General features: G+C 40.9%; 1 protein-coding gene across 1 annotated transcript in view; it reads left to right on the forward strand.

The window, feature by feature from the left end:
• Positions 1-7,057: 7,057 nt before the first annotated feature.
• The window catches only part of thsd7ab (thrombospondin, type I, domain containing 7Ab), a 186,776-nt gene continuing 179,669 nt past the window's right edge, over positions 7,058-14,164 (forward strand). The window contains exon 1 of the mRNA XM_075466226.1: positions 7,058-7,987. Within this exon, the coding sequence (XP_075322341.1) occupies positions 7,837-7,987 (151 nt within the window). The 5' untranslated portion in view covers positions 7,058-7,836. The remainder of the gene's footprint in view (positions 7,988-14,164) is intronic.

The following is a 14,164-nucleotide window of genomic DNA, read 5'->3' on the forward strand; positions in this document are numbered from 1 at the left end:
TAACAGGAAAGATAAAGACATGGAAATCGAAAGCTTCTTCTAACCGCAAAATGTCAAAGATAATCACAGTATCTGTTGCCCTATTTATTGCTGAAGATTACGACCTTTCATTGTGTTTGAGAGGGGTTTCGGTTACATAAATAGAGATGTGTTAAGAAAAAAACACCAACTTGACAGTATTTTACCAACAAATTCAAACAAGGACAACTGTATTTTTTCCTGTGGGCTTTTTTTAAAAATATATATTTATGAGGGTAGCTAACCAATGTCGGATTATGGGAACAATTTATTTTCATATCTATCTTAAAGATATCAGCTTGAACCTAACTGTTAAAAATTCATTGTTCCTTCATTGTATCGTACCCCAGGTATGTAGTTACGTTCTGAATGGCCCTCCAAAGGAGAGATTCCTACTCCTCACATACAGTACAGCATTTTGAAAGATGAGCAAAGACGATTCTGCATAGATTGTACGATAGGACAGTGAGGAAGCATGTTTGAACTGCTGGTTTGCTGGAACCTCGCTGTGATGAGTTTGCATGTTGCGTGGGTTTACTCCCAGAGTGCAAGCTTCCACCATCAGTCAAAACACATACATGTTATGTTGATTCATAATACTTAATTGCCTGTAGCTATGAGGAAGAATGGTCACTTTCTGTGTATTAGCCCTTTAATGGTGAAATGTCCACAGTGTACCCTGTCTCCCTTTTCAGTGCCACCTGCTTTATGCGCTGTGCTAAGTATCTGTAGAGTAGTTATTGCTGCAGAATTAAAACTAAAAGACCCCAGTCTGCCCATTCGATTTTTTTTAGCTCTGCTCTCACTCAACCTTGTCGGAAGTTGCAGTAAAAAAAGACACAGTTATTGCAATAAAAAGGAATGTGAACATCATTGCAAAGCCACGAGTAGCAGTGGCATTGGCTGAATGGAAGTCAGTCCATAAATAAAAGTCTTAAACAAGGACAGCCACTGTTGATAAATGGAGAGCCTCCTCATCTTTTAAAGGAGGCCTTGCTTGCAGTAGACAGGCAGATAATGTTCTGACAGCCCATTTAAATTCAATCAACATCTGTCCTTGACAAACATTGGTGTTAACTGTTGATTGTGTTCTGACAGAAGTGAGGGCCCTGTAGTGTTAAGCTGCCGTCTATATGTAATGGTTTTCTAGAAGTACTTTCTCCTTTCACCACTTCTCAAATTGGATTTTTTCTTTGTTTTCCTTTGATTGAAGGATGTTCTGTTTGTAATTGGATCAATGGCAAATCTGATTTATGGCATAAATTCGGCTGTCATCAGCTGATGAAGATTAGCCTGCCAGTATTTTCGTGGTGGTTGATTATTAGTTTCCAGCCGGCTTCACACTCATCTGACAAATCTGATGTGTTTTTCTCCATCTGTCTCCAGTGTGCTGCTCACAGCTGACATTTCAAGTCAAATACAGTGACATTGAAACACTACACCATCAGGTGGCACTTCCAACACTATTGTTAAGCTGTCATGTCTTATTGAGCAATAAAGACAAGAATGACCTTTTTGCTGCTTAAAATAAGTTGAAGCGGTGGTTTTATACCAAATGAAAAAAAGTTTTCTGCTGCTTTTCTGCTTTGTACATGCATTCGGTGTAAGTATCACTGATCTATATGTCAAGTTTGAGACATGACAACATGAGATATAGCGTCTTCTATCTTGGAACCATTAAGGCTATAGTCTGTTGACTTTGTTTTGAGGATTTCAGAAGAGACAGAATATCATAACTTCCTGTGCCATACATCAGTCATTGTTTGAATACAGCTGTATTTTAAATATATAAAAGCATATATTACTGTCAGACTGTAGCTCATGTTTTCCAGCTTTTATTTCAACAGCGGGCTTCCGTTTTGCATTCAAAGCCTGTTCAAACATGATAACTATAAAGCCTCTGGCTCCAAAATATTGTCCCTCCTTTATTTTATTTCCTCTCCTATTTGACCGCAGCTCAAAAGGTTATAGAATGATGGAGCCATTGGGTTACCAAATTGTCTACTCGAGGAGGCTTTTTCTTTTGTTAACTTGTCTTTTCTTTACTGTATCTGAGGTCCTCACAGCAAGAGATGTATAGATGGAGGAGTGGTGAAGAAGAAATCTTTTATTACTTTTTGTAGATCTAAAGTGGCTTCAGAATGTGTACAACACAAAGAAGAACAAGATTTACTGAACATGCCACTTGAAAATCTTTCTGCAGGGGATACACCTGGGTGTGCCCTCTCTGAGGCCCTCCAGAGGCCACCTCATTGAGTGTCTGCTCAGTGTATCTTAATGGGATTGTAGAGATCCTAAAGGTGGGGGAGGGTAACGGTTTCCGGGTCACAGGAGGAGAGAAGATGCAAGGAAGCATATGTTAGCTCAATGAAAAAGACCCTTTTCGGTCCATCAAGAAAGAAAAAAAAGACTCATGATGAAAGTGCGCATCGTCCCTCAGAGACTCTTGGGGGCAGCTGCCCTGGTGTCCCATATTCCTGCCATGTATATTTAGAGTGAATTGTAAAATCCCCATGATTTCTATACTCGACATGTGAGGCAGGGTTCATTGTTACTGAACCAGAAATAAATCTGTACTCTTGAATGTGAGGCTAAAAAGTGCCTCCCGACATAAGATTTCCCGGAAAGGCGCATGCCGACAGAAATATAAATAACCAACATTTTAATGTGCAAATAAAAAAAATACAGTCTGTTAAATGGAGTGTCACAGACAGTTCTGGGATGGTGGAATATGCTATGTTTACTAAGCAGATGATAACTTCCAGACATTGAGGAAACGTACAATATGAATTTACAGATACTCGGTACAGAAACAGTTTTTATTCACGGTTAGTTCCATATTATTTTCAGACAAGGAATAAGTTCATGCTCAGTTCTATAGACATCGATTAACCCGAGCTATGACTATTTTTTGGTCAGATTCAATCCTTGAGAAAAGGGCGATCAGTGTTTATCCAGTATTTAGAATCAAGCCATGCAGGTAAATACTTCTTTCACTTATTTGATCTATTCCAATGCAATATTATTTGATACCTAAGGTCAATCTTTAGTAGATTAGGTATTAATTAGGCCTGTGCATCTCTTTAACTGCCACATCTGAGTACAGCCAGGCTAAAACAAGGTTTGACAGGCTGACTGTGCCAAAGTCAGAGCCTGCCAGTCAGATGTCCTGACACAGCCTTCGCCTCGCCACACTGTCAGGAGCCGAGACAAACGAGGAACATTAACTCAGACAAATGAATTCCACCTCCTCACTTCCTCCAATGTTCCTCTAGGTTCTCCTTGAGTAATCTTAATTTTTGCTCAATGCTTTATAGTGACAGGTACACTAACATCGACATCTCTAATTGCCAAGACACATGAATATACAGATTCAGTAATGAACTAACCCCGTTAACAAGAACAGAATAACAAGGGCTTATTTAAGACTAATGCAGTATCTCTGGTAAAAGTCCAAGATTTTAGGCTTATGACAGGCATCGGATGTCAACTAAACCTAGTCTGATCTAGTTTTTCTAAAAATAAACACGGTCAGATGCTTAAAACTCTGTAGTTTCATAACCGATACACAGGCAGAAGGCAGATATCTGCATAAAAAATGTATTTTCACCACATTTATAAAGCCTTATGGTTCTCTTTTATAAAATCTGTCATTGAGATATTGTGTGAATATGCACAAGTTGGATTTCCATACACATCCTTACCCAAGAGTGGATGCAGATTCTCCCCTAATTGATCATTTGCATATCAAAAATTGTCTGCGCCACACCTTAATTTACATGCCCATGAATTCAAATGTGAGACTGAGTCGCACATCAGTCAAGCAGACGAAAATAAACTGTTTTATTTTGTGGTTTCTAGGTCTTATTCACAAATCGAACAAAAAGCAACAGAGGTGATAAACTCTGTATTTTCAGAGCAAAATACCCCCAAGAGGTAAAAAACCCAGAAAGGGTCAGATCACAAGCAAGAGGTTCACACAAAGACAGCAACACATCTACTGCAAACCAAAGAGAACAGGCTTTAAAAGCCAAAAATGGTTTCTCGTGCCAGAAAATTAGAGCAATCTCTAAAATCTCTAAATTCCCTTTTTAATTTTGCATGAACATGGTCTGCCAACAATAGCACAGTTGCCATTATTATCAACTACCGTGACGCACGGCTGCAGCTATTTACACCACCCACTGTCAAAGATCTGATGGAAACCAATGATAAACAGTCCCTGACATACCAAAGAACACACTCCGTGAAACTGACTGAGTTTTTGTTTAATTTTTCACCTTTTTACCTCTATTTATACTTCACAATGTCAGACTTGAATTGCTCCAAGAATGTGTGAAGAGGAGCCCACCTTTTCACAGCATATTCTACCTTTATAAATACCTGCTTGTTGTGGAAAAAAGGTGAATTCCTGTTTTTTATTTTGTGTATACACTTTATTCATGGATCTAGCCCTAGTAGCATAACTGAATCACAGCATGAAGCCAAAGGCTAGGAATACAATTGCTTTTATTTATGGATTTGCATGTTTATTGCAGCTGCTTCGCATGTGCTGCAGAATTGTTTGGAGCAATGTTTATGTATGTCTTTAGAAATTATCGCTACATACTCTATGGCCAGTGTAGGACCAAATTTGACGTTATGTAGGGTCATAGAGTCTTCAGCCTAAAGATGATGGGATATTTTAAAGACAAGCTTTTACCTGAGTGTTTGCTATGTGTCTTTGCAACTGGAAAGAGTGAAAATAGCTTGTGAGAAATCTGTACTTTTTCGGAAAACATCCGTAAAAGAAAAATGATTGGAGAAATTAAGTGGGCCCGGTGCCGATGGTGTGTTTTTTCTGGCTTCAGTCATCTGGTGTTCCCCCTAGTGTAATCCTCCAGTAACAGGTGTAGTACACAGGCAAGTATGTGAACAATTACACCCACGACAAAGCACGCTACTTACGTGAACATGTGATTAAAAAGCAAGTATGTTCCCAACCTGAAGACAAAATGAAAAAAAAAACAGTTCTTCCTTGTAATTCACAAATGCCAAACAGTCTCGGCTCAGCCCTGCATCACCGTGTCCTAACACACATCACCACCGAATCAGCTGAGCGAGGACAGCACTGTTGGTTTTGAGGCCTGATAATAGGCCTCTGATAATACCTTCCTTGCCAACTCAGAAGGCTTATTAGTGGAGGATCACCTTTGACCTCCTAGTCTGCCCCTGTGCTTTCACACATGACACAATGTACAACAAAGGCGATTGACTGCAAACTTGAAAAAGCTTTTGTGAAAAGAGTCTAATGAATTATTAAGTTAGTGTCATAAGTAAGCCAATGGGAAACTTGCATTCTGTCTAATAGACAGCAGTGGGAGCGGAAGAAAAAGCACTTACTTGATTTGTGACCTAAACATTTTTATTGGCTTATAGAGCAAAAAGATTCATTATAAGTTTGCCTGTTCTCCGTGTGCCTCCGTGTATTGGGTCAGTTATTGATTCTAAATCGACTGTAGGTGTGATTGTGAACTGTTGTCTTTACGTGTTTGCCTTGTTATGGACTGATGACCTGTGCAGAGTGTAATCTGCCTCTCAACTAGACTCGATGGGGAAAATCTCCTGTCCTCCTGCAAAACCGAAGAGGAGGACGTGTATAAAAAGAGCGGTGGGGGTGGTATGTTGTTACTCACAAGCTGCTACCCAACTGAAGTCTGGTGGTCGCTTGTAACGGTCACCAATGGATGACATCATGGGGACTTTGTTTATTTATTCTACACAGTCTATAATCACTGCGTGTTCATCATCTAATAATCACTGTTAAAAGCTTTGAGTTATGGTTGATATGAATCACCTTATATCAAGTTACACTTAATTTATTTGTTTGAAATCGGTTGAAGCAATAAATCTAAATGTAGACTTTTTTTTCAGTGTCTGAACATGATTTGAAATGTGATATATAGCATAACTAAGGTTTAGATTTACAAATGACAGGGTTTTTTTTATTTAAAAGGGAAAATGTCTTGAAAGGTATATATGTTGTATTGTGCGGTGTCTATAGCAGTCAATCACTAGCAGATTTTATGGATTGACTGAGCCTTAATGACTTTAGATCACATGACCATATTTCATACGAATCCATACAGCTAAATTCAAAATATAAACATTTAAGCATTTGTGGTGCTTCCTGTAGCCTCACTCCAACAAACGCTCAGTGAACATTACCAAAAGCATCTTAGGTTTCACTCTGATGACTCATGATATCATCCTAACCTGTAAAAGGTATTTTTGACAGAAATCGATTGACTCATAAAATGGATCAAAATGGAAATACCCCAAAAAACTCAGCAAAGTCTGCAGATGAGACAGATTTATGTTAGCTGACATTAATCTATATAAACAAAAAAGGAGTAAAAGTAAAAATGTTGGCATTTCTAAGACAGGAGATCAATGTGGCAAAGCAGATGCGTTCAAAGATAAAGATGATAGAGAATTTTGCTTCTATTGCGAGCTGTAACGATAACTGTAAAAAATCTCAAGTTGATTATTACAGCAGGACCAATGAGAGCAGATTTGAGTATAGTGAGGGGGACTGGGGACTATAACATGATGTTTCATGCTTCTTTGTGTTTTTGCTGCACAAGCGCTTGGGAAGACAAGAAGAATCTGAATTTACTGCTTGAACCTCCAATAATTTACTCCTCTCACCGGAATATTAGGTCCTTTCCTTCTGCTTATTTCTATAATAGAATAGATTATTAGCTACCATTGTGTTGCTTACATGACGGAAACTAATTAATTTTGATGCTGGCTCGTAACTTTGGTACTGGGATAGGTAATAAAATTGCTACTTTAAGTCCTTATTATCACCTTCTTTGTTCCATCATTTCTCTTTCACACCCCTTTCTCACAAGCACAATAACCCCCACTCCATCGTGCTCACGCGCTCTCCCTCGCTGCTTTAGTGTTTCGCTCCTCCTCGTTTCCCCCATCAACCCCCCTCCACTTTCTCTAGCACTGCATTAAGCCCTGCTTGTCTTTCTGTCTCTCTGATCCTGGGAGCAGTGCTTGTGGGAGTTCCTCAAACCAATGTGAGCCCTGCTGGTCTCCAGTCGCCCTCACAATACAGCACGTGGAAGACGGGTGGAAGAAGAGGAGAGGGGGGAGTATCCATGTCCTATGCGGGAGAGAGGAAAAAGGCAAAGAAAGGGAGGCAGAGAAAGTAAGAAGAGAGCACGCTGGAGATGCAGAGTGAAAACACAAAGGGGAAATAGGAGGAGGTGAGAACAGAAGATGAGAGCAGATACGCAGGAGTAGAAAAGCACAGGGAGAAGAACAGCGAATGAGAGGGAGAGAATAGGAGAGAAAGAGAAAGTGTGAGAGGGAGGGAGGAGAACAACACTGCAGACACTCGCCCACTGTCACTGCTCCGCAGCCAGAGGACAGAGGCAGCAACGGCAAACAGTGGGAGCGGATACGATGGAGGAGGACGGCTGTACCATCCATCTGCAGCTCAGCCCCCATCACTGACCGTCTCCCTCTGGGACCATCCTGCCAAGCTGGGAGCAACACTAACAAAAGGAGGCATTTACTCTCTCTGTCCTTCACAAGAACACAAGTTCTGGACCTCAACTCCTGCAGGACCATCATTCACACACCTCAGAATAATTTTTCCCTCTCTTTCACTCCCACACTCTTCATCACACCCTCTTTCAAAGTGAGGCGCACTGCACTTCACGTTGCCTTTTGGACTTGCGTATTCGGGTTGTTTTTTGTCATCGCAGCCTTCTCCGACCTTCTGTGCTGAGTGGATTTACTTTTATCCTGTGACGGACCATGGGGCTGGGTTGGAGGGGTGCGGGAGGGACCCTCCGAAAAAGGACAGAGGAGAGCTGGTACCTTTTCATGACATTGCTGCTGTTGTGTGGTTTCTGGAAGGCTAACACACAAACAGATGATGGGAAGTCTGTCTACTTCTGGGAAACAGGTACTGCTAACCCACTTATCACAGATTAAATTTGAACCCTTGGTTTACATATGGAGTGTTTATGTGCACTGAAAATGAATCGGTGTGTGCTGGTGGTGCAGATATCGTATGTGACCTCCCATGGTCTGAAGCAACAATCAGTCAAATCTAATCACTTGTACTTTCAGTTCATTAATTGTAAAACATGTGACATAAATGATGTTATAATTTTTTTTAAAGAATGTTTCAGGTCAGTGCAGTGGTAGTAAAAGCTTGTTTTTAGTCTGGAACATTCTCCTGCTTAATTGGCAGTGCGCTGATCGACAATGCTGTCAGATGACACACTTTGGTTGTCTCATAAATTTGTTATTTGAGTTTATAGGACTCCATGCTGCTGAACTTCAAAGATACACACACTTAAAAGATGACCCAGAAATCTACAGTAGAGCCGTCTCCTCATACTGAATAGCATGTGGCGCGCAGGGCAGCTGTGATCCATTTCTGAATGGATTACTCTCATTTCTGAGTCTCAGGTGATGCACCATTATTGAAATGTTGCTGCTGTGTGTTACAGCGTGCGAATGATTGATTCGTGCTGCCTCACAATAGTGCTTTGTGGGGGAGAATTGGAGTAATTTGATGGTATTGATACGAAATCGGCTCTGAGTGTGAGGGGGGTTGTGTGTTCATTTGGAATTCATACATGAAAGAGATGTGCAGATTGATGGGCGGTTACTGCATTTCTTATCTTTGCACATGCTTGCTTTCCGCACCGAAGTAGCTGTGTTATCAGAGAAAGAATCAAATGGAGTGAATTTTATTATTAGGTTTTACACGCGAGGATGCACACAACCAATCTTGGATGACGCTCACTACTTTTAGGGTCAGGAGTACAAACCTAGTGTATTTATTACCACAGCTATCAGACACTGAAAATGAAGGTCTTTAGTCTTTAGGCAAAAATTAAACAACTATTTCCTCTTCACTCTTTGAAAACAGGACCTTTCAACTGACATTTTACAGAAAGCTGTATTCTCACAATGCCAACACAACTTCTTGGTTCTTATAGCCTAATTCAAACACCCCCACTCCACATGTCCCGCCCTGCCTTGCTCAGCACAAGTCCCCGGTTGACGTATCCCACGTCTCTCCTGTGGTTCTGCATCTTTAAAGAGGATGTAGCTGAGTAAGGAGATTAAAGGAGCAGGGATTTAACAACCCAGGAATGACAGCCCAGGGTACAGACTTGAGAAAGAGAAAGGCAGAGTGAGCACTGAAGGCAGAGTGAGAAGGACTGCCTTAACCTACCTCCACCCTACTGTAGGTCATAATGATTATGCCTCTGTCCCACGCTACGCCACCTTTCTCCCACACTACACATGCTCCCCAACTGAAAAGCTCTAGGCTCTGTGCTTTGAAATGTAATCCAGTGTTGGGAGTTTGTTCACTTCTTCCCAAATAAAAGGTAGTACATTGATTTCAGCCCTGGAGTCTTTCTTTTTTCACCTCTTTGGTTCGACAATTGCCTGCAGAGTATTAAAATCACATAGGGCAATTTGCAGCTTTGAATCCCGGTACTTTTCATCAAAAATGCGATTATGTTTCTGCGAGATTTGCATACGTCTTTTTTTGCCAATGGAAGCTTGCTTAAAAAAAACACAAAATGTGATGATGTTTATGCACATTTGCAGACTCTGCAGTGGAGGGAATATTCTTAGGGCAAGCGGCGCTCTGATGTTTTGCATATTGATGAGTCTAGCTGAAATGCAGCCCCTGTTTTCTAAACTCTGGGGAATTGGGCCTGCATTGCTTTTACTGCCTTCTGTGAAAGTATGATGTATCTGTTTCGGAAGGTGAGACGGCTCAGTTCTGTCTGTTTGTTATGAGAACGCTATTCAAATGAGTCAAATAGAGACAACAGGCTTTGGCAGAAGCTGCGAGTGATATCTCTGAAGGTTGTAGTTGGGTAGCTGAAGAACAAACGAGAGTGATTACAGGCATCGTGAGGACGATAGCGCTGATGAAGATGTGATAACGGAGCGCCTCAGCTCTTCAGGTTCCTTTAGGAGATAGCGGGGAGTTTGTCGTTCTGCCAGATTTTCTCACACCAATCTTCCTCTCTTCACAGTTAATCGCTTTTTCTGCACTTCTTCCTCTGCACCTTATTGCGTGTTGTTTCCCTCTTTCTACATTTCCAGCTAATGACACTGTAAAATATGATGAAATTCCGAAGAAACCTTCACTGTTGCTGATAGCTACAATGCAAGACAGGGATGTCAGTGGATCTAAAAAAAAAAAGCCACCATATGCTGTGTTGCAGAGAACTGCTAAGTGCCACACATACACGTTCTTATGCACACACACAGCTGGTGCCTCACTCTTTCTCTGGTATAATGTGGATGCTTCATTAGACCCGGTTGTTGGAGCAATGTGGTTGCCGGGTTTGAGCTGTCAAGACCTGAAGTCTGCCTGAGGACAAAGCAATTACAGGTGTTGGAGTAGGTGATGGTGTCTTAAGCAGACACTCACTGTAATATCTTGGCATCATGACTATGACTGCTCCTTACTGAATATTTATGTCAGATAGAGTAGGTGGCCTTACCTTTTTAAACTGTTGACAAGTGCATCAGATCAGCAGCCACAGATTAATTTATCAGTCTGATTTGACTCCCTGATCTGATCACTTTTTATCAACGCTCATAATCTTTCCAGGGATTTGGATTATCTCTCTTTCAGATTATGCACCTCTGGCCTCTCATCAAGCTATTCCAATTTCACATGCCGTCTCGCTCCATTAGATCACTTCTCAGCACGTGCCTTTTTCTTCATAAGCCTGTTAAGTCACCTTAGTCTAGCACAGACTCGCTAATTGTTTTTAACTTATTACAAAGGATTGATTTTTTTCTTTTGTGTACAGATGGTCTGAAATGATCACCTAGAAAACTCAAACTCCTGCCACAAAGAAGAGTAACCTTCTGAGACCTTTTGATCTCACAGAGTGTAGACAGATGAAGTCAACCTAATAGCTCAATATCAGCTCATGGTTGGCTGCTTGTTAGTGTGCACTGTCTGCACAGAGCATCGGAACTGCATTTAAACTTTGCTTCCTGGATGGTTTACTCACAAAATCATAAATCTGTGGTGGTGAGCCAAGGACAAAACAGAAAAAGCAACTGAACAATCCGCACAACACAACAATAAAGGAGAAATTAAAAGAGAAGAAAGTGTTTTATATGTTTTCTGAAGTATTATTTTCTGTCTTCTTGTTGTGTGTTTTCTGAATTGTGGCTGTTTTCTGTAATGTGGGCTTTTCCTGTCTTGCTGTGTACTCTGAGAACTTATTGCTTCTCCTGACTGTCACTAGCCAGGTTTTTATTGCCTTTTTAAATTCGCATTTAGAAGATGTGAAGAGGAAAAAAATGGAAACAGTAAAAACTGATAAAAAAGTTGATACGCTAACTTGAGGTGATTTTTGCTCGTTTCAAAGAAGACTTGATGTGCGTTGGAAGGAACGGAATAAAATTTAGAATTTCCCAGAGATTAAAGTAATTCCTGTGGAAAAGCTATCTGTTTTCCTCCTCCAGATTCATTTAGGGGTGGGGCAACTACTTCTTCTATTGAACTACAACAACCAACAAAATTGCTTATGTCACCACCTCCAGGCAAAAACTACTCGGTTTAGTTTATTCACTTCAGACCAGTGAAAAGAAGCCATGGATGTATTATAATAAAGAAGCATGTCTGATTCACATTTCACTGCTGACCCGTCCAGGGTGTAACCCGCCTCTCGCCCAATGGCAGCTGGGATAGGCTCCAGCCCCTCCTCACAACCCTGAAGTGGATTAAGCGGGTACAGAAAATGGATGGGTGAATGGAATAGTCACATTTCCTTTTTGTTTCCTTTTCTAAGGATAGCTTCCGATTTGCTTTGCTGATGAATGAAAACCTCACTGTTGTGTTTTTAGTAGTATTTTTATTAATTATGTTATTTTAATTTTTTTATTCTTTTGTCTCGTGTTTTCAGATTGATGTGTCGGTACGGTGGTCAACACCACTGTCTCACATCAAAGCTGTCCCTGGTTCAAACCTCAGCTTGGACATTTCTGTGTGTAGTTTTCACATTCAGCCTGCCTAATTGCCTTTTCCTTACAGAGTCCAGAAGCATGCACACGTTAGATTAGCTGATTCTTAGATTAACTGCGTTGTAGTGCGAGGGCTCGTGGTTTTCTGTCTCTTTGTATTAGCCCAGTGATGGAGCAGCCTCACGCTGTGAGAGCTGAAACAAGCTTAACCCCCCCTGCCATCCTGACCAGGAGGAAATGGGGGTAGAATGTTGAGATGTGGTTTTTGTTTGTGGTTTCCTTTTTTATGTTTTGAACATTTAAAATAGAAGGTAATGAGAAAACAGACTGCCCTGTTGTGAATCCAGAGAGTGTGCAATATGTTTGTGTGTATGAGAGTATTTGTGTCTTACATCCCTCCAGATATCATGGGGGTTTAGTCCTTTGTCGCGTCCTACAGTGAGGACCACTGTAGCTTTCTGCACTGTGAACTCTGTGTGTGTTTGTCTGTGTCACCACAACCGGCTTTTGTCACCTTTCGAGGCACAAAAGCAGGCTGAGCAGAGTTGACAGGCCATCGTTAGTGAAATACATTCTTCTCTTTACAGAGGCACTAGCAATGAAGGATGTCACCCGCGTGGAGGGTTGGTAGTTGCTCTCTCACAATCACCTGCTATTATGGCAGACCCACTGAAGAGGCCATCCGGGAAATTGAAGGAGAGCGGGCGTGACGGGTTCACAAGTTCAATACGGCAGAGCAAGGTCATTATGTGGCAAAGGGGCTCAGAAAAACTTGTTGTTGTAAACAAACACAAGAGAGAACCCGGGTTACAAAGCAAAGTCCTGAGATGAATAGAAACTAGAGCAGAGTATTGATCTTTGGCAGATACTTCAGACTAATTAGGGAAAAGTTCTTTCTTCAGCCTCATTTTCTGCCTTCAGCGAAAGGCCAGTTAGTTTTGCCCTTACAGTAATTACGTGAAACGACTCGTTCCTTTCACAGTTTCTCATTCTGTTGTAGACTTTTGATTTACGTCCTCTGCTGGCTCGAGCAGCAGCATGTGTAAATTAGGACACTGTATTTCTTTACGCCTTTAAAATCCTTTTCCTTAAATAGCTGTGTGTTAATACCTACTTACTTACGTCAAACCAGAGTGTTGTCTGTTCTCTGAGCCAGCACAAATCTGACTGAGCAGTTGTAGCTCTTACGGCAGTAGGAATGTCACTGGCATCTTCTCAAATGAGTATTTCCCTTGGAGATTCCCTCCTTATTTTAGTGAGTGCTTAACAACATGACCCTCTGTGACCCTAATTAACATTTTACCTTAGGGTAAGAGGAGTCTGGCTTGTAATTGGCCAGTCACTGTTAAAAGCCCTTAGCAACAGGCACCAAATTTAGGCCATGAATATGAATTAAAATCATTTCCTTGGGAATATAATTTTTCATTTCAATATGTGCCAGTGGGTTTATTTTAATTCAGCATGCCTGCTTTGTTTTTAGTTTTCCTTCTTAGTTTTGTTGGAGTGGAAATTGAGGTTAATTGTGTCAGTTGTGTGTCTGGCCCTACAACTTTGTGGCTTCAGAGTAAACACGCCATTTTCCAGAAGTTACTCATAGCCTCATTTGAGAGTGAATGAGCGCGGCTCAAGGTCCCGTGGTCTGCACTGTGGTGTCACTGCAGCAAGAATGACAAAGCTTACCAACAGCATGAAGTTGTTCATTAAAAAAGTCTCATTTAACTGACATTAATGTATTTTTTGGCTTTGGAGATTTTGCTCTACTAGCAGTAGACTGCTGCCTTTACATCCAGTGGAGAAATATGCCAAATAGATGCCAGAGTTTGTTAAATCTAAATGGCAGAGCTCATAATAATACCCGGCTATTACTGATATAGGTGGGATGGCAGGGTTAGAGATTACGCTTCATCCAAAAAAGTTTATTTATTGTGACATATGAGGATTTCTCTGACATATTCTACTATATTCAAATGGCTCATACCAAATTTTTGTCATTCACTGTAGTGTATTCATGTATTTGCACATGGTCTTTGCATGAATGAGAAGATCGGTGGAGGATTTATTTTGCAAAGAAGTTTCCTTTCTGATTATCAGCCTTGAATTGTCATATCAGAGTGAT

This window comes from Odontesthes bonariensis, chromosome 5 (genome assembly GCF_027942865.1).
Source record: "Odontesthes bonariensis isolate fOdoBon6 chromosome 5, fOdoBon6.hap1, whole genome shotgun sequence".
Classification (NCBI taxonomy): Eukaryota; Metazoa; Chordata; class Actinopteri; order Atheriniformes; family Atherinopsidae; genus Odontesthes; species Odontesthes bonariensis.